The sequence below is a fragment of the Tenrec ecaudatus genome, chromosome 5 (genome assembly GCF_050624435.1).
Source record: "Tenrec ecaudatus isolate mTenEca1 chromosome 5, mTenEca1.hap1, whole genome shotgun sequence".
NCBI classification, from domain to species: Eukaryota; Metazoa; Chordata; class Mammalia; order Afrosoricida; family Tenrecidae; genus Tenrec; species Tenrec ecaudatus.
In genome coordinates, this window is record NC_134534.1 from 18,683,509 (window position 1) to 18,708,028 (window position 24,520).

At 47.3% G+C, this 24,520-nt stretch overlaps 2 protein-coding genes and 1 non-coding gene across 5 annotated transcripts in view; 2 read left to right on the forward strand and 1 right to left on the reverse strand.

Moving 5' to 3' along the window:
* Window positions 1–13,690, forward strand: part of SNTB1 (syntrophin beta 1) — a 273,624-nt gene extending 259,934 nt beyond the window's left edge. Inside the window, exons 6-7 of the mRNA XM_075549317.1 lie at window positions 3,255–3,445; window positions 10,462–13,690. Of these exons, the coding sequence (XP_075405432.1) occupies window positions 3,255–3,445; window positions 10,462–10,554 (284 nt within the window). The 3' untranslated portion in view covers window positions 10,555–13,690. The remainder of the gene's footprint in view (window positions 1–3,254; window positions 3,446–10,461) is intronic.
* Window positions 431–535, forward strand: LOC142449534 (U6 spliceosomal RNA). The gene has a single exon (XR_012784686.1). It is a non-coding gene; the product is annotated as a U6 spliceosomal RNA (small nuclear RNA).
* Window positions 13,691–17,263: 3,573 nt separating the features above from the next.
* The window catches only part of MTBP (MDM2 binding protein), a 64,942-nt gene continuing 57,685 nt past the window's right edge, over window positions 17,264–24,520 (reverse strand). For 2 of the 3 annotated variants that reach the window (XM_075549320.1, XM_075549319.1), the window contains exons 19-22: window positions 21,035–21,266; window positions 20,370–20,483; window positions 18,635–18,700; window positions 17,264–17,607 (exon numbers count right to left, since the gene is read on the reverse strand). In XM_075549320.1, the coding sequence (XP_075405435.1) occupies window positions 17,569–17,607; window positions 18,635–18,700; window positions 20,370–20,483; window positions 21,035–21,266 (451 nt within the window). In that variant the 3' untranslated portion in view covers window positions 17,264–17,568. Of the gene's footprint in view, window positions 17,608–18,553; window positions 18,701–20,369; window positions 20,484–21,034; window positions 21,267–24,520 lie in introns of those variants that run through there. The other variant, XM_075549318.1, reaches the window with a different exon arrangement.

Below are 24,520 nucleotides of genomic sequence, written 5' to 3' on the forward strand. Positions count from 1 at the left end.
GACCCACTCTCTAGCCACACGCCAAGTGTTCAATAGCCCAGTGTGGCTAAAAGCTACCGGGCTGGACAATGCAGATCTAGGTGTCCATGTCGGCCGTTCTGCTCCAGAGGAACCAAGTGTCCCCAGGGAGGGACAGTGCTTCTTGGAAAGGCAAGCTGCGTCTCAGACAAACAAGCAAAACCCCTCCAGAGCTTCAAACCGCTGGATCCCCTCCGACAGACTCTGATTCAGTTAGGCTGTGGTGGGGACTAAACTTGTGCATGTTTTACAGAATTGTATGCAATTTTGCTGCTGGTCCATGGACCACTGTGAATCGGATTCCTTGAGCAAGGGTGCAAGTTCTTCAGTCCACCAGCAACGTTCTACACTTGAACTCATCCAGTGTCCAAGAAGGGATTCCCCAGTCATATTCTAAAATATAGGGAACGGGTTGCTTTGGGCAGCACATATACTGACATCGGATGCTGTACAGAGAAAGTTAGCATGGTCCCTGCACATTGATGACATACAGATGTGTGACGCAGTCCATGTATTAAAAAATACATAAACAGAAGTCATGGGACGCATTGATATAGTGTCCCTCTACGTTTCCTCTATTTGTATTGTTTTCCTGAAATTTTTTGGTGCCCCAAATGTTGCCCACTGCTGTTGGGGAAATGATGGGACACACTTGGAAGCACTTTGGAGACTCTTACGGGAAGGTTTGATGTTTGAGGCATGTTCTATATGCAAAGAGGGGCTAGGGTGTTGAACTTGAAGAATGGAAAAGACCTTCCTGACGGATAGAGTTCTATGTGCAAGGCCAGAAAAGCTCAGGTTCTCTGCAGCTTCCAGAGTGCTCTAGGAAAGAAAAAGGTGACTGAAAGGATTGTTTGCCTCAACAAATATTTATAAAATAGTTCTCTTTCAATAAGCTGAGCTTTCTTTGGACAGGGAAATGATGAGGCTGTTGGTAGAAGAACAAACAAACCCAAACAGCAGTGTGGCTCCGCATGGGCTTGGTGGTGAGAGATAAAACATGGAAATGACCAAGGGGGCGGCCCCATTCCAAGTGGAAAGAGGCCTGCTGAGAGGTCCTGGGAGGGGCTTGAGTTTTAATCAGAGTTTCATTTACTTGATAATGTGTTCAATTTATCCCGAGCTGATTGAGAACATCTTCAGATAGCTGATCCCATTAAACAAGGCCAGGCCTCCCATCTGAAGGCAACTAGAATGAAATCAAGGAGTTTGTTATCTGGCAGCATGTTGAAGTTCAAGCACTGGGCAGCTGATGGGAGTGAAAGGCGTCAAGGAGCGCAGGTGGGCGGGGTGGCTGCCTCTGGGCCTGTGTCTTTGGCCATCCTCGGCTAAGAACTATAGTCTAATGAGGAGATAACTTAGAGTTTACCAAGGGGCTCTGTTGGAAAACGCAGAGGCTGTCTGCTTCCGTAAAGATTCACTGTCTCAAAAATCCTAACAAACAGTTCTGCTCTCTCCTACAGGGTCACTAGGGGTTGGCACCAAGCTGGGGGCAGATGGGTAATGGTCCAGAAGGAGAAGGGTCAGAGGTTTTCATCAGGGCTTCGATGGAAAGCCATCTCATTCTGCGACTAGATGGAGACTATATTACTTATTCATACACGAGTGTCCTGAAAAGTAGAAACGGACCCAGAGCAGAACAGCCCCATAGGCTCTCCTAGACTGTAATCTGTTGGAAGCAGACTGCCCCGACCTTGAGTTAGCAACTCAGTGCTCAACCAGGGTGTCACCAAAGATTTTTATACACACACACTTATTCCAAATCAAATGATGTACTGACTCCAAACCAACAGGCTCCTGCCTTCTTCACCCATATTCTGGATGCTCCCCACACCCCCACTATCGTGTTCATGAGGAACAAACGCCAAGAGACCCTTTACCAAGGTCGTTCTACATACCCGTCCAGATCCGAGGGCCAGGGAGTGAGGGCGGTGCACAGGCCACGGTGGGCAGAAGCTGCATCCTGAATCCTGAACAACCTGGGCAGGAACACGTTCATTTCCCAGGGCTTGGCTGTCACCTCCATTCTGTTCTTCCCCGGGAGCATGGTTGTAAATCAGCGTAAAGGTGGTTTGTAAAGCTACGCTGAGCAATGGAGGCTAGAGAGGAAATTCTCAATCAATAATACCTTCGCTCGGGTGTTCCTCCTTCCTGCTCCTCCCTAGCCCAGTGTCAGCTAAAAAGTATCCTGGTTTGACTAAAGATCTCCTGGATGGAGATCAAGACTAGAGCCAATTTACATGTCAGGAACAGGGTAGTTTTTAATGAGGCAAAAAAGTAATTCAATTTAATTTTTATAATACTCTTTTCCAGAACTCTTTGATGAAGGGTTTTTAAATCTTCACAAGTCTTCCTAAGCAGGAGCGAGGATTCTTATGGCAGCCCTCCTGTCCAGCTCAGGCATTTAAAGCACAGGGCTCTATTTTTCTGAACACCAGAAGGATCTTAGGAAAGAGCTGACTCCTGACAGATGCAGAGACACCTTTGGATTGGACGACATCGCCTGAGGGTCTGGGATGCCAGCATGGGTCACAGGGAAGAGGCAGCAGCTTCACACAGCTGAGATCCGTCTGCACCAGCAGCTTCTCCAGCAGTCAGGCTCACCAGGGAAATTAAATGGGAACCCCTCTCCATTCAGAAAAAGAGCTTGGTCCAACTTACCCACCAGATTATTTTAAAGCTCCTCACTGTAGATTTCCTAGGGAGGAAGCATTTGTTGACTTTGGTAATGAGAGGAGGGAAGGCTCACTTCTATCCCCAGGTGGCAGGCATGACACTGAGAAAGAGAGAGAGAAGAGGAGAGGGGAGGAGAGAGGAGAGGGGAGGGGAGAGGAGAGAGAGAGGATGCTAATGCTTCCTCGGAAGTGGTTTCTTGCAAAGCAAATGTCAAGTTAATTGTTTCCTGACTTGAGGCGAGGCCCCTCTGATGATGGGAAGGCAGTCAGTAGACCTGCCTACTCATTGTCAGAGGGCCAGGTCAGCCTGGGAATCCACATGCAAGTTAGTAGATCCTCACAGAGGTGTTTTCAAAAGAATGTGATTTCATGTATTTTTTGGAGTTCCATGGGGACACAAACGCTCCATGATCAAAATAAACTGAAAAAGAAAGTGCGCATGAACGATTGTGATGCTTTACCTTTAGTCAGAGATGTGTGGTCAGCCCCAGGGCTTTGAATATTGGAAGTATGGTCTGACTCTGAACATCTTGCTTGTCTCCCTGTCTGTCTGTCTCTCAGCCTGCACCTATAAGAACCAGGAGTGCCGCCTGACCGTGCATTATGAGAATGGGTTTTCTGTCACCACTGAACCGCAGGAGGGTGCCTTTACTAAAACCATCATACAGTCGCCTTATGAGAAGCTCAAGATGTCTTCAGATGATGGCATCAGGATGCTGTATCTAGATTTTGGAGGCAAAGATGGAGAGATTGTAAGTGAGCATGCTTTCCAGGCCACGGGATTTTGCAGCTTTCATTTTGGCGACACAGCTGGGAGGACTGACAAGCATGGTGCATTCTTAATTTATGGAGCTACTGGCTAGTCACCAAGTCCTCCCAGACCTATGCCTTACCTGAGCCAAGAAAAACCGTGATTGAATCTGGGGGTGTCAAAGTTCTTGACTTTGGTCTCATTTCCCACGAGAAGTCTTCATAAATATTTGAATTAACAGAAAAAAATCCCTCACGGTATTAAATCCTTATCAAATAGCCCCACCCTCCAACCCCACGAGCTCCAGAACATACCTTTCACTTGTTCAAAGCATGGAGCCCCTATGCTCACGTCGGTAATGTGCTGCTAGGGATGCAGCTGCTGTGCCAATTGTGGAGGATGTAAAAGACACCAAGGAGCCATCACAGCATCAGAGCAGATCGAGAGCAAGGCGCTGAGAGTGGGGGGAAGGGCAGAGCAGAAGATGCTCAAGGGAAGCTATCAACTCTATCCTCATAGGAGCAGAGAGGAGCAGTCAGGATGCAGAGAGGAGCAGACAGGATGTAGATGTTCTGGGAGACTATCAAAGGATAGCCAGAAAAATTAGCACACTTACCACGTCAGGTGAGATTTTAGTCTCTGTGAGTGGTGCAAACGGTTACCATGCTCATCTGCTGAGAGGTTGGAGACTTGGGGCCACTCAGAGGTGCCTCAGAAGAAAGGCCCGGTGACACTCTCAACATCCCTAGTGACTTTCCCCAAAAGGCAGCCATTCAGAAGCCTATGGGGCACAATTCTACTCTGACACGCCAAGACTCTGGTCACCAAGATTTGGAGTCAACAAGTTGATCACTGGATGTCTAGTAAGATACTATCTATGTATGCTTTCTTTATCAAGGAAAATAGCCCCTCGGTTTAAATTCACAACTTCTGGTGATCACCACTGCCTGTCAGAATAGAAAAGTATCACAAACGCTTGAAAACGGCACCTGCTTCTACTCTGAGCAAGTGTGGTGGTGGTTACTGCTGTCAGTTGTCAGGAGGTCAAGTTCGGACGCGCAGCGACCCGATGTGCAGCACTGCCCAGGCCTGTGCCATCCTCAGTCACTGCTGTTTCCAATGTGTAGCAACCACTGAATCGATCCCTTACCCAGGGCCTCCCTCTTTCTCTCTGACCCGCTACTGGACCGAGCTTGAAGGCCTTTCCCCGGGACCAGTCAGAAGTGAAGCAGAGTTTTGCCATCCTCATTTCGAAGGAATATCCCAGCTGTACTTTTTCCGTTCAGATTTGTTGATTCTTAGGAGAGTGCATGTCATGTGCTCAATATTTATTTTCTCTATAATTCAAAAGTATCCGTTTTTCTTCAGACTTCCTCATTGTCTAGCTTTCCCATGCATATGACAAGATTGAAAATACCCTGGCACTGTAATCTTCAAAGTGACAGCTATCCTTTTTAAATATGTCTAAGAGATCTTTTGCAGTAAATTTGTTCAGTACAACATACTGCTTGATTTCTTAACGGTTCCCTCCATGGGCATTGATTATGGATCCAAGTAAAAATAACCCTTGACAACTTCACTCTTTTCGTCATTTAAGCGGATGTCGTCTGTCAGTCCCTTAGTGAGGATTTTTGTTTTCTCTGCGTGGAGGTGTGGTCCATCGCGGGGCGGTAGTCTTGACTCTTCATCCACTTCGGACTCTTCATCCACTTCGTCGAGTGTTAACCAGTCTTCCTCCAATCCTGATGCTGTGTTCCACAGATAGTCCAGCCTCTTGGATTCCCACTACATAACTTGCCTGATTTTAAATCAGGCACTCTCCCCCCCAGCTGCTTGGTAAATGTACAGAGTCTGCATGAGCAAGGTCAAGTGCTCTGGAATGTAACCCATGATTTGCTGGGAGCCACACAGAAACATCTCATTTGGTATTCCATCAACTCCAGGGGCCTTGGTTTGCATCATTTCCTTGAGTGCAAACTGAATTTTCTCTGTCAATACCATCAGTTCTTAACCATATTATATCGACTAAAATGATTGAATGTCATTTAGTAGTGACTGTGTGACCCTTCCATCTTTGTTTGATGCTTCCTTCACTGGTCAATGCCTTGCCCATAGAATCCCTTAATACTATGACTCAAGATTTTGTTTTTAATTCCGTTCTTTAAGCTTGAGAAATGACAACCCCCGTCTTCTCTGTGGGTTTTCTAACCCCACGTCTTTGTGCTTTTCATCAAAATGGTTTGATTTGTCTTTTATAGCCACTTTAAACCATCTTCTTGTTGGCTCTTTGGTTTCATCCTGTCTTTCACTCACTTTAGCTAGTCTAGGTGCAAGATCCAGTTTCGGTGTCTTATTTGGTGTCTACTGCGGTCATGTCTTCCTTTCCTAATTAAGGACCCTTTGTTTTCTTCACGCACGATGCCCTCAACATCAACATGCCCTCAGCTAGTCTTCCATTACTAATTACTAATGTGTCCAATCTGTTCTTGAGATGGTGTCTAAATTCAGGTGGGATAGAATCAAGGTCATACTTTGTACCCTAGCCATCATCCTCTTAACTTTGTTTGGACTGGTGGTATTGAGCCTACCCATCATCTCTCCCCACGGATGTACTAGATTTCATTCTCATGTATTCCATCCACTGATGTCCATATGTATAGTCAACATTTATATTGTTGGAAAAAATATATTTGTGATGAATGAATTGTTGCAAAAAATCCATCACTGGATCTCCGGCATCATTCCCCGAGGCCACATTCTCTAGCTACTGGTCATCTTTGTTTCCAGCTCCCATGTGTCAGTCACCAGGAATCATCCGTGCCTCGTGATTCCATGTGTGAGCACTTTCAGACTGCTGACGTTGGTGAAAGCTTTGGTTCCTTCAACTTTGGTTGGGGTGTGAATCTGAATGATAATTGAACTGGCCTTGAGAATGTTTTAAGGTTGTGGCTCTTTGGAAGTAGATCATCATGCCTTCCTCAGTGGTGTCTGTGGGTAGATTTGAACCACGCACCTTCTCAGCTAGCAGCATGCTCCCCACTGCTTGTGAAATGCACCGTTTCTGCACTGCTCTTCTGGGTCATGCTGAGAGCATGCATCGCTGCAGTCCCAGCATTGTTCCCGTAACATGGCTTCCCCAGGCTCTCCAGTGGGCTGTATGCACTTCCTGAGAAATATTTCCAGGTATATAGAGAGATATGTGGATCAGCACATCTATATCTGTATATATATAATCTCCATCTATCTATCTATGGATACCTTTAAAGTGGATTCATGGGATTTTACTAGATTGTCTTTCCATCCGAGCTCAGCCTGAAGCTGAGTTTGGAGATGAGGTAACTCGAAAGTACATTTCAGGAGGAAGACGTCTAACTTGGCTGTTGCTCTATCAATCACACGACTGTGTACATTTTTCTTTTCCCTTAAAGGTGACGACCGACTCCCTAGCAAAATACCAAAGACCAAGAATCAATGTCCTATTTTACCCTTGACTTCCACATTCAAGGTGATTTCTGCCCATGAGGAAAGTCCACATGTCTCAAATTTCAGCTTTTCTACCTGTAGTTGCACTTTGACTTGAAGATTTAGGGATTCTTTTTTGCTGCCTGTACATTAGGTTGATAAGCCCAATGTCAGACACCCCACCCCTGGCCATAAGGTCATTCTGACTCATAGTGACCCTCTAGGACCGAGAAGAACTGCCCCTTGGCGTGTCCAAGGCTGTAACTCTCTGCTGGAGTAGAAAGCCACAGCTTTCTCCGGACGTGGGTTTGAACTGCTGGCCTTGTGGTTCACAGACCAGTTAGTAACGAACTGTACCACAAAGGTAACCTCAATATTTCCGGAAGTGGAAGAGGGCAGAGATGAGATAGGGGAAACAATAAACTGAGCAGCAGGGTAGTCGTGCGTCTGAGTCTCATTAACTCATTGCCCAGATCTAGCCCTTTCATTTCTTTGGATCGGAGGGTCCACCCATCTTTAAACAAAGGGGCTGCAGGTGGTCCTTATTTTATTTCTGTGGGAGTAAATCTATAGGTAGGAAGACATCTGACAATTCATGTTTTTCAACTATCACCTTTATCTATTTGCCAATTGGTTGACCTCGGACATGGAGGCAAGAAGCAGAGAGAAAACGACCAAGTCGCATCTTAGTGCTGGTCCACCCACCACCTGCAGCTGGTGGGGTGGCCTCCGGGGTACCGGGTGAGGCCAGTGAGAAGGGTCGGGGGTGGCAAGCGTGGTCCCTAACAGCTTGGTGCCCTTTCTCTAAATAGATCATCTTTAAGGTTACTTCCCAAAGTCACCCTCTGTGTTAGTGAACCGTAATGTTCTGCTCCATGTTAGTGACATGGTTTAAGTGCCTGGTTTTGGCATCACCTACAGATCTGTGTTTGAGTACATATTTCCTGTTTACTAGAAGATCCACGATCTCAGAAAAGTTTTTAATTCTCCAAATCCTACTTCCCCCTTAATAAAAACAAAACAGAAGTCATGGCTTAGCTACCTTACAGGACTTGGGTGAAAATTGTATTAGATAATGCATTAAAAATATTTAGCACTGTGTATCGTGAGCACAGGCTTAACTTTGATGCCGTTGGCTGCTACCAAGTCAATCCCAGCTCCAAGTGACCTCGCTTGACTGATCAGAACAGAGCTTGTCTGTGATCTTTGCTGGAGCCGTGTGCCATATCTTTCTCCCTCGGCACCGTTGGGCGGAATTGAACTGCCGACCTTTCTGTTAGCAGCCAAGTCTTCAACTCTTTGCACCACCTGGATAGAACTGGGGACAGACAGCGTGTGAACATGAGGGACAGTGCCCTGCTGGTGTCGTGTAACAAAGAGGAGTCGTGCTCTGAGGGACAAAATGAAGGCTCTCAATGCCACGAAGAGTCTCAGAACCCCAGCACAGTTCTGCACTGCTCTACAGGGCGCTGGGAGTCACACACAGTCAACCCCACAGCAGTGGGTTTGATGGTTCGGGTTGGTTGTTTGTATTTGAGTTTAATTCAGAGGATAAAATTCAGCTTCTCAAGGCAAGTCTCGCTCCAGCTATATGTCCATAGGGGTTCACAAAGTTCGTGGAAAATGGAATTACAAGATAACAAAATTTTTTCATTAACTTTTGAAGCTTCCTCACACAGGAGGGGTTTATAAGAACACACAGAGGATAAGACTTCAGATGCTGCCTTAACAGCTGAGACATCCAGCCTTACAATTCAAGAGCAGAGGGCCGTGAGGGCAGGGACTTAATGCCGGGGCTAGATTTTACAGCTCACAAGGCAGGCATCGTTGGCGTTTCTGACCCTGTTATAAGGAACTCTGGTGGTGCTGTGGGTCAGGCCTTTGGCTCCTAACCATGAAATCTGTGGTTCAAAACTCATCACCCCCATCTCAGGAGGAAGACGAGGTTATCTTCTTCCGGAAAGATGTGCAGCCTGGGAAACCCTACACAGGGCAGCTAGGCCTCAGAACAGACTCCGTGGCAATGATTTGGGTTGGGATCCCTTTTAAGTTAATGACCCTGTGAGTTTGGTAGTCCTGGTGTGTTAGACAGGATTCTCTAGAGAAACAAAACCAAGACACCTATAAGAATATATATATATGAGAGAGAGAGATTTTATAGCAAGAAGGAATATAACAGCTAGTTAGTCCACAGAGGGCTCAGTTCAACTCACTTTTGTGGAATAGTTGATATTCTGAAGGTACTTCAACTCTTGGGGAGGGGGATGAGGCTTTGGCCCAAGGTCAAGGAAGCGGACAGAGGAGTCTACCCTCAGGCAGCAGATAGAAGGTGGATCAGCAAGTCAGTAGCACGGGAACTTAGGGAAGCAGGCCCGGATGGGATGTCAAACTCAAGCAATGCAAGGCGACAGGATCCACCAGCCTCAGGCTCAAGCAATGTTGTACCAACAGTGCGGTGAGTCAGGTATTAAGAGCTTCAAGCTCTAGCAACACGGTCCATGGGTTGGCTTGACCCACAGGTAGTGTAACACACAGATTGAGGCAGAGAACTAGCTACAGCAGAAGCACACTGGTCAGATCACCAGAGAGCAAGAGACAGGGGCGGGCCTTGCATAGCTACTGATCTCTTTGCCCTGCCCTCCAATTAAACTGGTACCTGATTCATCTCTGCCCACATGTTCCTCTAGTCCATGTTGGCACAATAAACCTAACTATCACACCTGGGAACAGTTTCAAGTGACTGGTCCATAGTCATGCATCTAGAGCAGCGGTTCCCAATCTGTGGGTAGCAGCCCCTTTGGGGGTTGAATGATCCTTTCACAGGGGTCGCCCAATTCATAATAGTAGCAAAATTACAGTTACGAATTAGCAACGAAAATGTTATGGTTGGGGGGGGTCACCACCACATGAGGAAATGTATGAAAGGGTCACAGCATGAGGAAGGTTGAGCACCACTGCTCTAGTGTCATGGTCAGGATGTGTCAGAATCCAAATACACAGATGTGAGATGCAGTCCTGCCTCATGCTGTGGCAAACCCTACTGTGGGACCAAAAAGCAATGCTCTAGACCAGGGGTCTTCAAACTATGGCCCGCAGGCCACATGCGGCCCGCTGAGGAAATTTATCTGGCCCGCCGGGGGTTTCTGCCCTGTTTTGTTTTTTTAATTCAAAATAAGATATGTGCAGTGTGCATAGGAATTTGTTCAGTTTTTTTTTTTAACTATAGTCCGGCCCTCCAACGGGTATGAGGGACAGTGAACTGGCCCCATTTAAAGTTTGAGGACCCCTGCTCTAGACCCTAAAGGGCAGCATCAGTACGGACAGCATTGCTCTGTAACAATTTCACAGAACTATTTAGATAAGATGTGGGAGATGTAAAGAATTAGTTCAGAGAGTCTTCCTGTATCTCAGTGGTGAGCAAGGAATTGAAAACATCATTGATCCAGTTGACACTTAAGCCGAGAGCACTCATCTGTTGGATGTGTCCATCACTGTTTCGTATCAAGCAATCATTGAGGAGCTCTCCCCCTCTCTCCCTTTCTTTTTCAATTTCAGCAACTAGACCTTCATTCATGCCCCAAACCGATTGTTTTCATCATTCATTCCTTCCTGTCGGCGAAGATTACAAGACTGGGCTTGGTGGCTTGAACAGAGGGGCGGCTTGCCTTTGAAGACAGGACGCTGGGTTGACGCCAGAAACGTGAGCCGTTTGTATGGGAACAGTGCAGACATCAAAACGAGCCATGGGCAGCTTCCGGTCTCGGGTGTTGGGTGCAACCGTCCCAGATGCCTCTGTGGGTTCCAGCAACTCCAGCAGGTGCCCCAAGGAGCCACCCCAACGGCCTTCAGAGCAAAGCTGTCTATCTAGAACAATCGATGGTTAAAGGGATGAGGGTGACTGGAAACACACCGCATAGCTTTCAAAGACGCCCAAGGACATGACCATGAGAACAGCAGGCACAGATCTTAATCATAGCAGTTTCTAGGCAACTGGCTCACCCAGGTGAGCAAGGGCTGGATAGATGAGAACTCGGTATTCCACCTCGCCCCTGCCCCACACCTCCCCGAAACATTCATCCCTTGTTTATTGTGATTTATCACCTGCTTTTAAATCAGTCCTTTGCCTGGGAGGGAGAGAAGGGTGCTCCTCTCAAATGGACACTCACCTTTCGTTAGAGTATGAAGCAGCGGTGATGGTTATTACTGCTAATTTTACTGAATTGACTTTCAGAGATGTGGAATAGTTGGGAAGTGCTCCCGGTAGCGCATGCCGAGCAGGACTGAAACCAAGCAGCAGGTACTAGCCTGAGCCGAGCTCTGGGGGAAGAGTCCCAGCCAAGGGGGCAGGTGCCCGGAATACGATGAGTCCTGGGACTGCACTCACACCAAGGTCTGCCGGCCGATATCAAGACCAATACCTTTATTTCTAGTAAGCCAGCGATGGGTATTGTTCTTAAGATGGTCATCTGATATCTCTATATAAATACACAACACGGTGCACACAGCTGGGTAAACGAATTACCTCTGCCTTGCTGTGGAAGCACCGAGCAGCTTCTTGAGCCTGTCTGCCTGTGCTTGTCTGCATGCGTCTTCTAACACGTCACAGGGCAGCCTTGCTTCCTCCTGCTCGGAGCTGGGCTGTCTCATGCGCCCAGCACTGCACGTGCACCAATCGGTAGAATCCACGGTACATTCAAGATTCCGGGGAAAGTATATAGTGGCCGGATATTTTTCTACCAGAATATTTTTGGACAGCACACGGCACATTATTGATTTGAGGCATTTGCTTGTTCACAATTCACTGGGTGGGGGCGGGGGGCTGTAAAAAAAAGATGGCACCCATCTTTTTATTTCAGAATCACTTTTCTCAAACCTTTAAAGTCAGTTCTCGAATTTCTGCAGTTTTTGTTTTTCTTTTACAGAATCATATTTTAGCAAAACCCTATGCACGCAAAGAGCTTTCCCACAGGGACAGTGTCCTCAAGGAGCGTGGCTTTGCTCATTGATATAGACAGGCTTCTTGACTTGCTCTTAGGTCAGCTCTTCTCCAGTCGTTTCTCCTGGGACACTATTCCCAGGGGCACTAACTGAGTGTGTTTGGGGAAAAGTGGAAAAAAACAAGTGTTTGGTAATAAGGAAAGGTTTGTTAACTCCTCTGTGAAAACGTGTTGAAGGGGTCTCATGATCACAGGCCCCCTCAAGGATTTTCATCTCGACATTGTGATTTTTCAAAGGCAGAATGCCTTCCTAATGGGCCATCTTGTTAAGCTAGTGTTTGATTATAAAAAAGAAGAAATTGGGGAGGGAGGGGGGATAATGCCATTTCAGGACATGATTTTTCTTTATTTCCTGTATTAAAATGGTGAAGACTAAAGTCCCGGCCTGAACATTAAAGAAAGCTTCGGTGCATTTGGAAACTACACTGCACTCTTCATTCTCTATTTTCAAAGTCACTGGGATGTTGTTATAGCGATTACTATACTTATGTATTATAAATAACATTTTAAAATGCATATATTAATGCCAATAGTTTAATTCAAGAGTATGTACTCTGAGGTGCTCAGTACTATATGAAGTGTGAGTTAATGACTCATCATTAAGTTGCAAACACCCTATTATATATTTATAGACAGATTAAAGTGATCCTAATTATGATTATTTCTTCATCACTTACATTTTGGGCTGATTAATATCTGGGTGAGAGTCCACAGGAATGGCATTCTCTGCATTTAAAAAAATTTAATTTAAATATTTATATTTCAGACAAATATATTTGAATAAAATGAATGCATTTTCTGCAGTAAACTAAGATGTGTGATTAGCAAGAAATAGAACATTTTACTAAGAGAACTGTGTATATGCATAATTTTTTTCCTATTCTTCTTCCAAGGAAAACTGTCCCATAACATCGTGGCTATGGTGAATCAAGTTCACATACTCTTTGTGTGGGGTCTCATTTCAAAGCCCACAGGTTGCTTTACCTGGTGGAGTTTGAGCTTGTCTTTGTGTATGTTAGGGGGACGACACCAACACGTTGGTGTGACCCATGCCTGGGCACAGTCAGCTGGGTCTTTTGGGCGGAGAGGCTTTTGTGCCCCATTCGCTCTTTGTCCAGTCCATTTTCCGTTTGAGTTGGTAAATTATTAAATCCACAATGTTTGTCTTTAAACAAAAACCAACAGAAAGGAACGATGCCTTCACCTAGCCTTTGTGAGCAGCTGCCCAATTGCCAGTGGATGGGATTCGCTGGGCCTGGAGTGATGGAGTCTCTTGAACCCATCTCCTAGGAAGGATCCGTGGTGGTGTAGTAGTTATCAGTTGGGCTGCTAGCTGCAAGGTCAGCAGTTTGAAACCACCAGCTGCTCCACATCAGGAAGACAAGACTTTCTACTTCTGTAAACAGTTGAGTTTTTCAAAACCCATACAGCAGTTCTGCCCTGTCCGATGGGTCACTGAATCCACAACGACTCAGTGCCAAGAATCTGTGGGCTTTACAGAAGGTGAGCACAGCACACAGGTACCAACTTTTTGACTTGAACCAAGTAGGAGAAACAAAGCCATAGGCAGATTGAAAAGTATCCAGGAAGAGGCCTTGAACCAAGCCCATCCATTGATGAAATTGCGACTATGTTCTTGTGCTCATGGGTTCTTGACCATCCTTGATTGAGGGTCAGAAAGAATGGTCCCGTGGTCACAAGGCTTTCTCCTAGACCGAATGGTGGGGCCTCTGTAGCTCCTCTTATATGAGACAGACCGCCGTGAAGGGACTGGAATGGGTTGGAAGGAGTGGGTAATTTTTGAATGTATCTTGAGTTTTCAAAAATGTGCCTATGACTATCATGTAAAATTGATATATGAATTAAATGAATATTCACCTGTGAGTCCCAGTGGCGTTTGTCTTCCATTACAAAGAGAAGATGACAGACCGATTGGTGGCTTCATGAGAGTTGCGGGGGGGGGGGGGGGGGGAGGGGGCGGTGCTACGGGAGTCTGGAGAAAGCAAAACAAACTCACTGCCATCGAGTTGATTCCCGCTGTCCTTTATCTTCTTAGGAAGAACCTTTCACAACATTGCTTATTCTCTGAGAAACACTAAATGGTCATGGAGCTGGTGCCATGGAGAGGCCTCCCTAGGGGTCCGGAGATGGGAGCCTGCTTCCATGGAGGCATGGGCGTCGAGCTGTTGGGTGTGCGGGGTAGGAATTAGGGCCGTGGTCAGGTCTATGGCTCAAAGAGGCAAAGTCAAAGACAAGGAGTCGCCACAGGCACATTGGGCTGTTTGATCGAGGACATGAACATCATGTACGTATGTTTGTCCCTGCTCAAGGAGTCTGAGGCACTTCCTTCCCAGGGCTGTAACCCAGTGATGAGGGTTAGAGCAGAAGCAGATCCCCTGCCCATCTGCTCTGCTTGGAGCCCGGAGCAGCCCCTGCCAGTGAGAGCAGCCACACTCCGTCCTGCCTCAGGCTTTGGTTTCTAGGGACACGGGCTGTCGACAGTATGTAGCAGATATGTTCATATCCGAAAACGTGGGCATGCAAACTTACAAAGAAGGGGCACTGGAATGCTTAATCGGGGGCTGGGTGCACAGTGGACACATATGTCTAACATACTTGCAGATAATAACATCTGACTGGAAACATTTTCTGAAGCAGGAGTCATGGGCAATGGGAATGTGCTACCGCAATAAGCTTCTATGTTACATGGACTTCTTAAATAGGCATTTAAACAAATTTTTTTTTTTTTTGCAGGGGACAGGGAGGTTACAAAATTTGTCTTTTTATGGATCACGTTCTGATCGGGGTTAATCAAAAATGTCCAACTCTTCATAAATCTTGAGCTAGTTGAGAGTGTGACCAGAAGTTGATTACCATGTCACCTCTGGCCCTCAGTTACTCTAGATCTGACCTCATGAGGGGAAGCGAGCCTACTGGCTCATCACGACTGGCTTAGCCACATCCCACGATGGTCTGCCATCCCATCTGTAGGCGATGACAGAAAGCACTGGGGACCTTTCTGTTGGCCTCTGATTCGTGATCCATTGTCAGTCCTTGGACAGGACTAGAGCTTTTGATTGGAAGAGTCTTAAGTCCCTGCACAGAGAGCATGGGTTCTACAGCATCACAGCAGGAGAGGGGGCAGAGACGAGGCTGGGGAAGAAGGGGAGAGCCGAGGAGAGTGAGAGGCAGGAGGAGGAACTGCTGACAGCAGACCAGCCCCTGGCAAAGTCCACCATGGGGCTGAGCACCAGCTCACAGGGCGAAGGCAATCCATCAGGCTCTCACACTTGGCCTGCTGGCTCCCATTCTCCCTGGGCCTGGACCAGGCCTGGTTGGTTCTTCTCAACAAAGCCAGTTACCCTTCCAACAATAATTCTCTCCACAATCTTGGTATGGATCCAGCCTCTTTTCTTCTAGGAACTCCGAGGCAGTGCCCAGGGAAACTTTGTAAATGCCTCCTTAGTGCCTGCTTCCTTATTCTCCTCTGAGGACAAGGGGTAAACAACTTCCTCGGCACGTTTTCTGAGTCCCCTGAGGAAAGGAAACCTAGTGTCATATATAAAAAGAATTGTGTAGAGAGTAAGTGTATTCAAACAATGATCTTCAGAAATGAAGGGTTTTGAAACTTTCAAGAACCTTCCTTCTTGCTGGTTGTGAACGGACTCTAACGTGTAGGCAAAACAAAACCAAAGCCCCTGCCAGCTAGTCGATTCTGACCCTGCACGATCCTACAGGGCAGAGGACGCTCCACCTTTCTGCCAGCTGACCCGCACAGCACCACACTGTCACTGTCACCTGGCACGGCCAGCCGAGACGAGAGCTGCGGAAAGAGCCACTCTTGATGGGAGGAGCTCAAAGTGATGTGCCTGCGTTTCACCCAGGATACCCCCACCGTTGACTGCCACGCTTTCCACCTCTCCCCGGCCTCCCTGAACCACCAGAACTGCAAGGCAAAGTGAACCGCGTCCTCACGGTTCTGTGGGGTGGCCGGGCCGTTTCCCGCTGGTTTTGAGGAGGCTCACTGCTGGCCTACCTTCAGCTGGAGCGTCTGCTAGCCTGGAAGTGTCAAGAAGCTCCTGTCCATGGTGGCGGTCAGGAGGGGACCTCAGTTCTCTTGCAGGCGGTCACCCTTCTTCAGGGAAGCTGAACTGCTTCTTGCCTGCGGCAGATCCGGGGGCGCTGGCATGATCTGGGGGCGGCGGGGGGAGGGGGGTGTTGCAAAATCAGACCGCTACCCTTTATCTTGGATTATGGGCCGTAGTACCAAACGTTTTAATTGCCAGAGGGGCACGGTATAACTTTTTTTTTTCCCCCTGAAAAGGAGACTGTAGGTCAATTAAGTTTGAGAACCTAAGCCTACAAGGGTGGGCCTTTTTCCTGCCCGGGGACATTCGGATATTTATAATGCCATCATTCTCGGCCATACCTGGTCCAACATTGAATTAACTCAGCCCTAGCGTGCTGGCTGGAGCTGCTTTTCTTAGAGGTGTGTGATGCTTGCTGGTGTCAATTCCATGGGACGTTATGCGCCTGTCCCACAGACACCAAGCCGAAGCTTCCAGACCCTCAGAACCCGACTTCCAGCGTCTCCGGTGTCACTATGCCACATTCTACTGGTCAGAGCACATGGCATGGCCAGCTGAAATAAAGACCTGGCTCTCTCTCGATGGGAGGAGCACAAAGCGCTCTCTGTATTTCACCCACAATACCCTGCCTGCTGGCCACCATGATTTCCATCAGCTCAAAGATCAGTAGCCCAGGATAATGCTCTGGGTCAGTCAGGGATGAGCCTGCCAAGGTGGGCACATTTTCTCAGTGCAGAAGGCTGTGATTGATGAAGACAGTTAACATGCAGCCAGACATTCTGCAGAGTGATGTGCAGGCCAACAGTCACACATTCCCCCGCACAGTGGATGAGAGTTAAGGTTTACTGTGCCAACCTGGCCGAAAAACACATGTAGATTAATCCAAGGGCGGAGAGATAAATGGCTAAGCGAGCTTCGCCTTTCTAGTTCTCTGATGGTCGGACCAGTGTGCAGCTATCTGAGCTGGAAAGGATCATTTCCTGCAAGACATTCCTGAGGAGAAGTTACATGGACTTACCCTGATGCTGGAGAAGCTGTGTGGAGACCCATCAGCGCTGAGATGCTTACACGGCCACTGGTGGCAGAGTGGTTACACGTTGGGCTGATTAACCATAAGGTCAGCAGTTCAAAACCTTTAGCCACTCCTTGAGAGACAGATTAGGCTTTCTACTCCCATAAAGACTTAGTCTCAGACACCCACAGGGCAGTTCTACTCTGTCCTACAGTGGGTCGCTATGAGCTGGAATCGAACAATGACAGTTGAGTAATGGCAAAGAGAATTACCCCAAGAAATATTTATTGTAAGAATTAAATAGGCAAAATAAAAGCATAAAACATACGTAAAATATTAACTTTAAAAATTAAAATATAGGAAAACTATATAAAATAAGTATACATGAAAAGTACATTAACAGAGCATCTCAGCATCGATATTAAATACTGAGTAGTTATAAAACTTCAGAAATGTAGCATCTACTTGTTGAGTAGTCTGACATTTCCCACTTCCATATGGAGGAAGAAAAGTGTACGTGATTGTTCCGACCACTTTCTGGTTGTCCAGGGAGAAGGAATCCGCGTCACTTCTTGCTCGTCTTTTCGAATACCCAATCAATCACCTGGGGGAGAAGAGAAAGCTGGTTGTGGGTGTTGCTATGGAAAACGCTGTACAAGACAAACCGCATGTGAGCCGGGAGAAAGAGCTGTACGCTGACACACTAAGGTGTACGCCGACACACTAGGGCACAAACACAGTGAAAAGTGGCAGGTCCCAAAGCTTCGCCCTGAGCTGTGTCCCGAGCTTCTAGGGCAATAATGCAAAGTCCAGTAATGTTCCGGGGGATAAACCACAGTCTGCTTCATTTTCCCACTTTCACTTGAAAATGTGGCTAACACATACTGGTTGAAAGAAACAGCAAAAACAGCTTACCAAAAGTGAATTAAAAATTAACTTTAGTCTTTGGATTATTTATCCATTTTCTTTCTTAATATCATTCTAGGAACTCTTGTTAGCCTAGCGCAGGGGTCCTCGAACTTTTTTAACAGGGGCCAGTTCACTGTCCCTCAGACTCGTTGGAGGGCCGGACTATAGTTTAACAAAATATATGAACAAATTCCTATGCACACTGCACATATCTTGTTTTGAAGTAAAAAAAACAAACAGGGCAAAAACACCTGACGGCCTGGATAAATGTCCTCCGCAGGCCGCACGTGGCCCGCGGGCTGCAGTTTGAAGACGCCTAGTACTAAAGACTATTAGATAATCTGAACAAGTTCATTGTTAACTATCGTAAATCAAGTTTGTATAGTGGCAGAGTTGATAACACTCACTGCGATTTTACGAAGGACACAGTTCATCATGCAAACCAACAACAATAATGTTCCTCATTCCCATCAAGTCCAGCCCAGCCCATAGCAACTCTACAGGACAGGGAAGAACCGCCCCTGTCGGCTCCAAACGGTAACTCTTTATAGGAGTAGAATGCCCCTCCTTCTCCCACGGAGCAGGGGATGGTTTTGAACTGCTGACCTCGTGGTTAGCAGTCCAATGCATAACCACTAATGTCGAAAGGGCCCCCATCATAGCTGCCCTGAAATAAAACACTGATTTAATTTAAGACAGTTTCTTGGGAATAAGTCTCTTGCCTGTACAACATTGTTGTTTGCAGTTTTCTTCATTTCTTCAAATAGACCCCTTGAAGTTTTAAGATCCTAAATATAAAAAAAAGCATTTTATACTGTGCACATTACATTACATAGACTGACCCATTATTATGAGTATCACATGGCCTAAGTATCAGTACTACAGAAAGCAAAGCAGTCAGAGAGCATACATGACCTAGACCTCAGCCCCCATAGCTCTCAGCTGAGAGACTCCACGACACTGGTACGAATCCTCCTCTTAGAAATGGACATAAAAGTTCACGGGTATTTGTCAAAAGAAGCATCTTCCTGACCCCTGCCTCTATTTTATTATTTTTTTTGGGGGGGGGGAGGTTGAGCAGCAATGTTTATATTTATTTATTAAATTAGATACACAAACACACACACATTCTAATAAAATCACATCTACAGCCATCAAGCTAACGATGACTCATCACAACCCTTTAGAGGGGTTCCAAAGTGACAGTCTCATCGCTTTCCTATGAGGTGGCTGGTGGGTCTGAACTACCCACCTTGTAGTTAGTGGTCCAACGCTGACCCACAGCGCCACGAGGGCCCTTTGAGAGGCTTGCATTGTAGGGAACAAATACAAGCAGCCGTCTACTGCATCTCCAAGTTGTGCTCCACCTCAGGCAGCGACTCACAGTTCCCTGAGCCCCCGCTCCTGTTGATATTTTCCTACCTCCAGTGGACATGACTAGACCGCTAATTTGCGAGGAAGCATTTGAGGCAGCTGCTACTGTATCAGTTAGAGGCTCTGACGACCCACACCATGTCTCTTCTCAGTCTCGGTCCCGGGCACAAGTGTTGGTGAGTGAACCATTGGCATCTGAGATCCAAGATCTAAACACTGATCAATCCTGAGCTAATCAATGTATCAGTTGCATGTGTACTTCTTTCACCCTTTTATTTTTTCATTTGTTTAGTTTCCCATGGCCTGGGGAGCTTCAATGAGTTCATGGAATCACTCCACTGTCTTTTGACTACAGCGATCCATGAACTCACTGAAGCTCCGGCACATGCCATTCTGGGAAGTTGTTTTTGATTTTCCTCTCTTAGATGCTCAGATTACACAGACAGTGAGAGTTGTTCGCCCGTCCACTGCCCACCGTCTGTCTGCCCTGCCCCTCCCCTCCCCTCCCCTCTCCCCCCACACATTCAAGTACACTAGATAACCTCGGTGCCGTTTCTTCCCACTTTTGGTTGAAGGCTATTTCTTTTCAGGGAAGTGCACCCGCAGGTTGGGGTCCCATCCGACAGTCTCTGCAGCAGCGGCTGAGGGACCAGCTACCTTCCCCAGTGTGGGCGTATTCTCGGCATCCCCATCCCTTGTTGGGTGGTTCTAAGCTGCCACTTCACGCAGCCACCCACACAGAGAGCTGGCACAAACACCAACACTGTCCCCTGAGAGAATGCCTGCCCTGGTACCTCGCACTACCTGGGCACAGGTCCAGAATGACAAAGGAGTCCAGAAGCATTTCACTATGTTCTCCCAGTACTAAACATGTCCTGACACTATTACCAACCCAAGTCAAAACAGTTTGGCGGTGGAAATATACTATCCTCTTCTAGAGTCGAGCGCTAAGAACAGTCAAACAGAAGAGACGTGGCTTCGGCTTTTCCGTCGCAGGAATCGGACCACAAGTTAGACGCTTTCCGCCTACGAAACGCTCCCTTTGCAAACCGCACACGGACGTTAGCAGAGAAAACACTGTACCTTTAGATAGACCTTGGAGATGTCGAAGAGACGCTGGCTGCAGGCAGGGAAGCATTCGTGAGTCTCAGTCACACTGTGTCTCTTCAGAGTCTCAGTAACCACTTCTTTCAGTATCTTGAACAGAACAGAAGAGATGACTGATGCATCTTGGGAAATGCGCACGCTCAAGTTATCCCAGCTGTTTGAGTTCAATCCCTGAACTACCCATCATTTCACCGTACTCCGGGAGATAAGCACAGCGGGGAAGAACGGGGCTATGGGTGACGTTTACAGGGTCACGCATGCCACGCCGGAACGCATGCTAGCAGGAAATGACTGGGTATCTGGCCGTAGGAACTCCAGTCAGGGTGTCCAAACTGAAATTGGTATCAAAGTGACACAGGGCAGGGAGACAGAGGTGCGCGTTGATTTTTTACTATAGGACATTTCAGACAAACAAAATAATGGCGGATATTGTAAAGCAAATCCCCACAGCTTCCACACTGATCAACTCGCAGCTGCTGCTGTTGCATTTAAGCCTCGTTCCCACCACACCTCCATCGCCCTAGGTTATGGTCAAGGCCACTCCTCTCATTCCTAAGACCCCGAGGCACACAGTTTAAAGGCACCCCATGCGGGAACTGCTGCCCAGGGAGAACACAGAGAGACGGCAAGTGACTCCTTACCCGGTTGTGTTTCTGCGATCTGGATTCCTTAGCTCGCCTGGATGCTCTGGACTCTGTGGCCCGTCTTTGACTGGCTCTGGCCTTGGTTTCTGCCCTGGGGAGCGGGGCAGGTGGGCAGGTCGATGCCGACTGCTTTGCTGGTGGCCGCCTAGTAGTCACTACGTGATGGGGAAGACCGCTACTGCCACTTGTCTGAGAAAGAGGAGAATCTGAACTTTCGGATTTCACCAGTCTACGGTGGGGAGGAAAACAAAGAGTCAACAACAGACCACGCTCTGTCCTGAGTGTGGCAAGCATGTCCACCCGAGCATCAACTCAAGAAGAGCCAATAAAACGTTGTGCTACACTGCTGTGCCTTCGATTCTTCCAATGAGGGACTCACCTGGGGAACCCAGGAAACAGTGAGCTAGAACTGCAGGGAATAGGGAGAAATGAGCAATATTACCACATTTTTCTCTCTCCTTTACAATTCACCACAGGAATCAACTATGATCTGCATTATCCTTTTTTTTTCCTTTTTAACTTTTATTATTTTAAGCGTAATTTATTCCCGAGCCAGGAGTTTTTGCTTCTTCAGTTTCTTCTGGGAGATCTTTTTCTTCTGTGCAACCTCCTCCTTTTCTGGTTTGGGAACAACGTGTTCCTTCTCAGTCAGGATCCTGTCAGTGTGGCAGGGGGAGCTCATGGAAGGATGGATCCGACCATGAGCTCTCTAAGTCCGGCGGCGCATCTTGGAGGCTTTGTTCACCTGGGTGTGCTCAGCAACCAGAGAATCCACATCTAACCCTTCGGTTCTGTATTACTTTCTGAATTTTTAAGCATGTGGAACAAAAAATCAGCACTCTTTTGGGGCCACCGACCTTGGGTCCAACCCCACTGTTTGGCCTGGGCACACCTGCCCCTGCCATCATTGTAACGTCGGAAGGGCACACGGAGTGGTGGCTTTCCAGATGTGCATGCCTTTGATGGCCTGGGCAGTTTCACGGGCGTTCTTGAAGTGGACCCGGACATTCGACCCTCTTGATTTGCAGGGTTTTGTAGGGTTTTCTGGTTCAAGTGAGTAGCGAGCCATTTGGGCTGATCACCTCAGGCCACCACGGGAAGAGCGATCTGCATTATCTTATGTAAAAGTATAAGTCCTTACACGTTTTGGTTAAGATCACTGTAACAAGAAATGCCTTTTGTTATTGTACCTAGCCGCCTGCACAAAATAAAACGGGCTCTTGAATCTTTTAAAAGGTCTACATGTGCTTCTGCCAAGACAAACTGCTTCACTTTAGAAGACTGGACCTCAGAGCCTCACGGTGCTAAGTTGCAGGTGTACTTTCTTTCCTGGAAGGCCTGCACATTCTTATTAGTCGCAAGTCAGAAATGAAGAATACAGTCGCAAAATAAACACAGAACGCTGCCCTCAAGTAGATTGACTCGATTATCCCAAATGTTAAGAAGTAAAACCCCTTCAGATTCAGCAGGCGCAAACCCCAAACTTAAGTTCTTTGCTATCGAGTCGGTGCTGACTCACAGCGAAAGCCTCCTCTTTCCCCCGCAGAGTGCCTGTTGGTTTCGATCTGTAGTCCTTATGGCTAGCATCAGTCAGGTCCTAATTACTACACCACCAAAGCACCCCAAATTTATCATTATCAGCAAAAATGTATGCTTTTTTTTAACTGTTTGGAGGGGGAAAGAAAGATGATTTGAATCTTTAATTTCACTTATTTCACACTCTTTTATAAGTTTAAAGTAATGCAGTAAGAATTTAAGCGCTGCTTTAGAAGGGCAGGAACTAAACTTGAAGGAGCTTTGAAAGATACACGAATTCAGGGGTGAAGGGTTCAATTCAGTGCTGACTTCGTAGAGTATTTGGACGTTTTATTTACCTAGTCAAGAAGAGTATCTAGAAAATAGTCACACAACGATACCTAGGCTTTAAAACGATATCCTATGTACAACAAGTGGACTTTAAATGGTGCTCAATGAACCCCCTGAAGTGGCCAGTGCAAATAGTAAGCTGTGAGAGAAGAAAGATGACAGAGCCAGCAGAGCTCCCATCCCCACGCAGCCTCTAGAGGCAACACAGCACCCGAGGCCTACGTGCACTGGCTAGTGCTCTGCTGCCCCCAGCTTCCACCTCCGCCTGGCTGTGAGACGCGACTGTGCGTGAGCAGAAACAGCAAGAGACCAGTGGTTCCAGCCCCCAGTCATTTGTTTTTGATAACTTAGGGGGGGGGAATCACCAGCTGTGTATAATAAAAGTACAACTCCTAATATGTATGGAATGTAAAATGTAAAATCTATCCAAAGCCTGGGGGACCAGGACCATGGTCTCAGGGGAGAGACCGTGTTCAATGATGCCAGTCCACCATGTCAGTGTTCTACGCCCCACTTTTGTAAGTAGTGACTGGGGTCTACTATTGGTCTCTCCTTGTCAGGAGACGAAGAGTGAGGAAATGTGAAGATGTATGGAACTTTACCAGTCTAGTGGACTAATGGGCCACACGGACACCAGGCGCCAAAACCCCGAGACCAGAAGAACTAGATGATCCCCAGCTGTCACTACCAACTGCTCTGAAAGGGACCAAACTCAATGGTCCCCAATCGAGTAAGAGAAAAAAGTGGAACAAACTTCAAAATCAGTGCTCATGAAAGCAGAAGTCAAGAGATCAAAGAGTGAATGGCATTGGGTAATCGGCCGCACAGACCTCTTGAAAGTGTTGAAAAGCAAGGGCTTTCCTTTGAGAATTAAGCTGTGCTTGACTCAAGCCACAGTATTTGCAATCACCTCCTACGCAGGTGAAAGTTGGACACTGAATAAAGAGGACCGAAGAAGAATCGACGCATTAGCATTCTGGTGCTGGTGAAGAATATTCAAAATACCACGCATTGCCAAAAGAACAAACAAATTTCCCTCGGTTAAAGTACAACCAGAACGCGCCTGAGAAGCAACGATGGTGAAACTTCACCACACACACCAAGGAGATGTTATCAGGTCACACTTGCTGTCATTGTGTCAGGGCTCACTGCTCGCTGCTCCCTATGGGTTGGCAGGACTGTAGCGGTTTACAGAGAGAAGCATGCCGACCATCCCGACCGCAGCCCAAGCTGTCACCACTATGCCGCCATGGCTCCTATGTTCATCGAGGGCGGCCCTCCACGAGATGGACTGAGGTGGCTGCAACAACAGGCTCAAGCACAACACGGGGAGCAGGGCGCAGAACGGGGCCGCTTCCTTCTGTTCTAAGTCGGGCGCTAGGAAGAGGAACGACCGGATAGCACCTAGCAGCAACGACAAAGTTTACACGTCCCGAGAGGCCCATGGGGAGGGCTATGGAGAGACGTGTGTGAGCAGAACTATGGAGGTCGAAAACAATTCAGCGGGGGAAGTGAGGAGTGGCATGGCGAAAGTTTCCAGCTTCTCAGAGAAGACACACGGCATCGGAAGCAGAATGCCGCTAGACGTGTGAACGCTGATGTGCTTGCGCTGAGGCT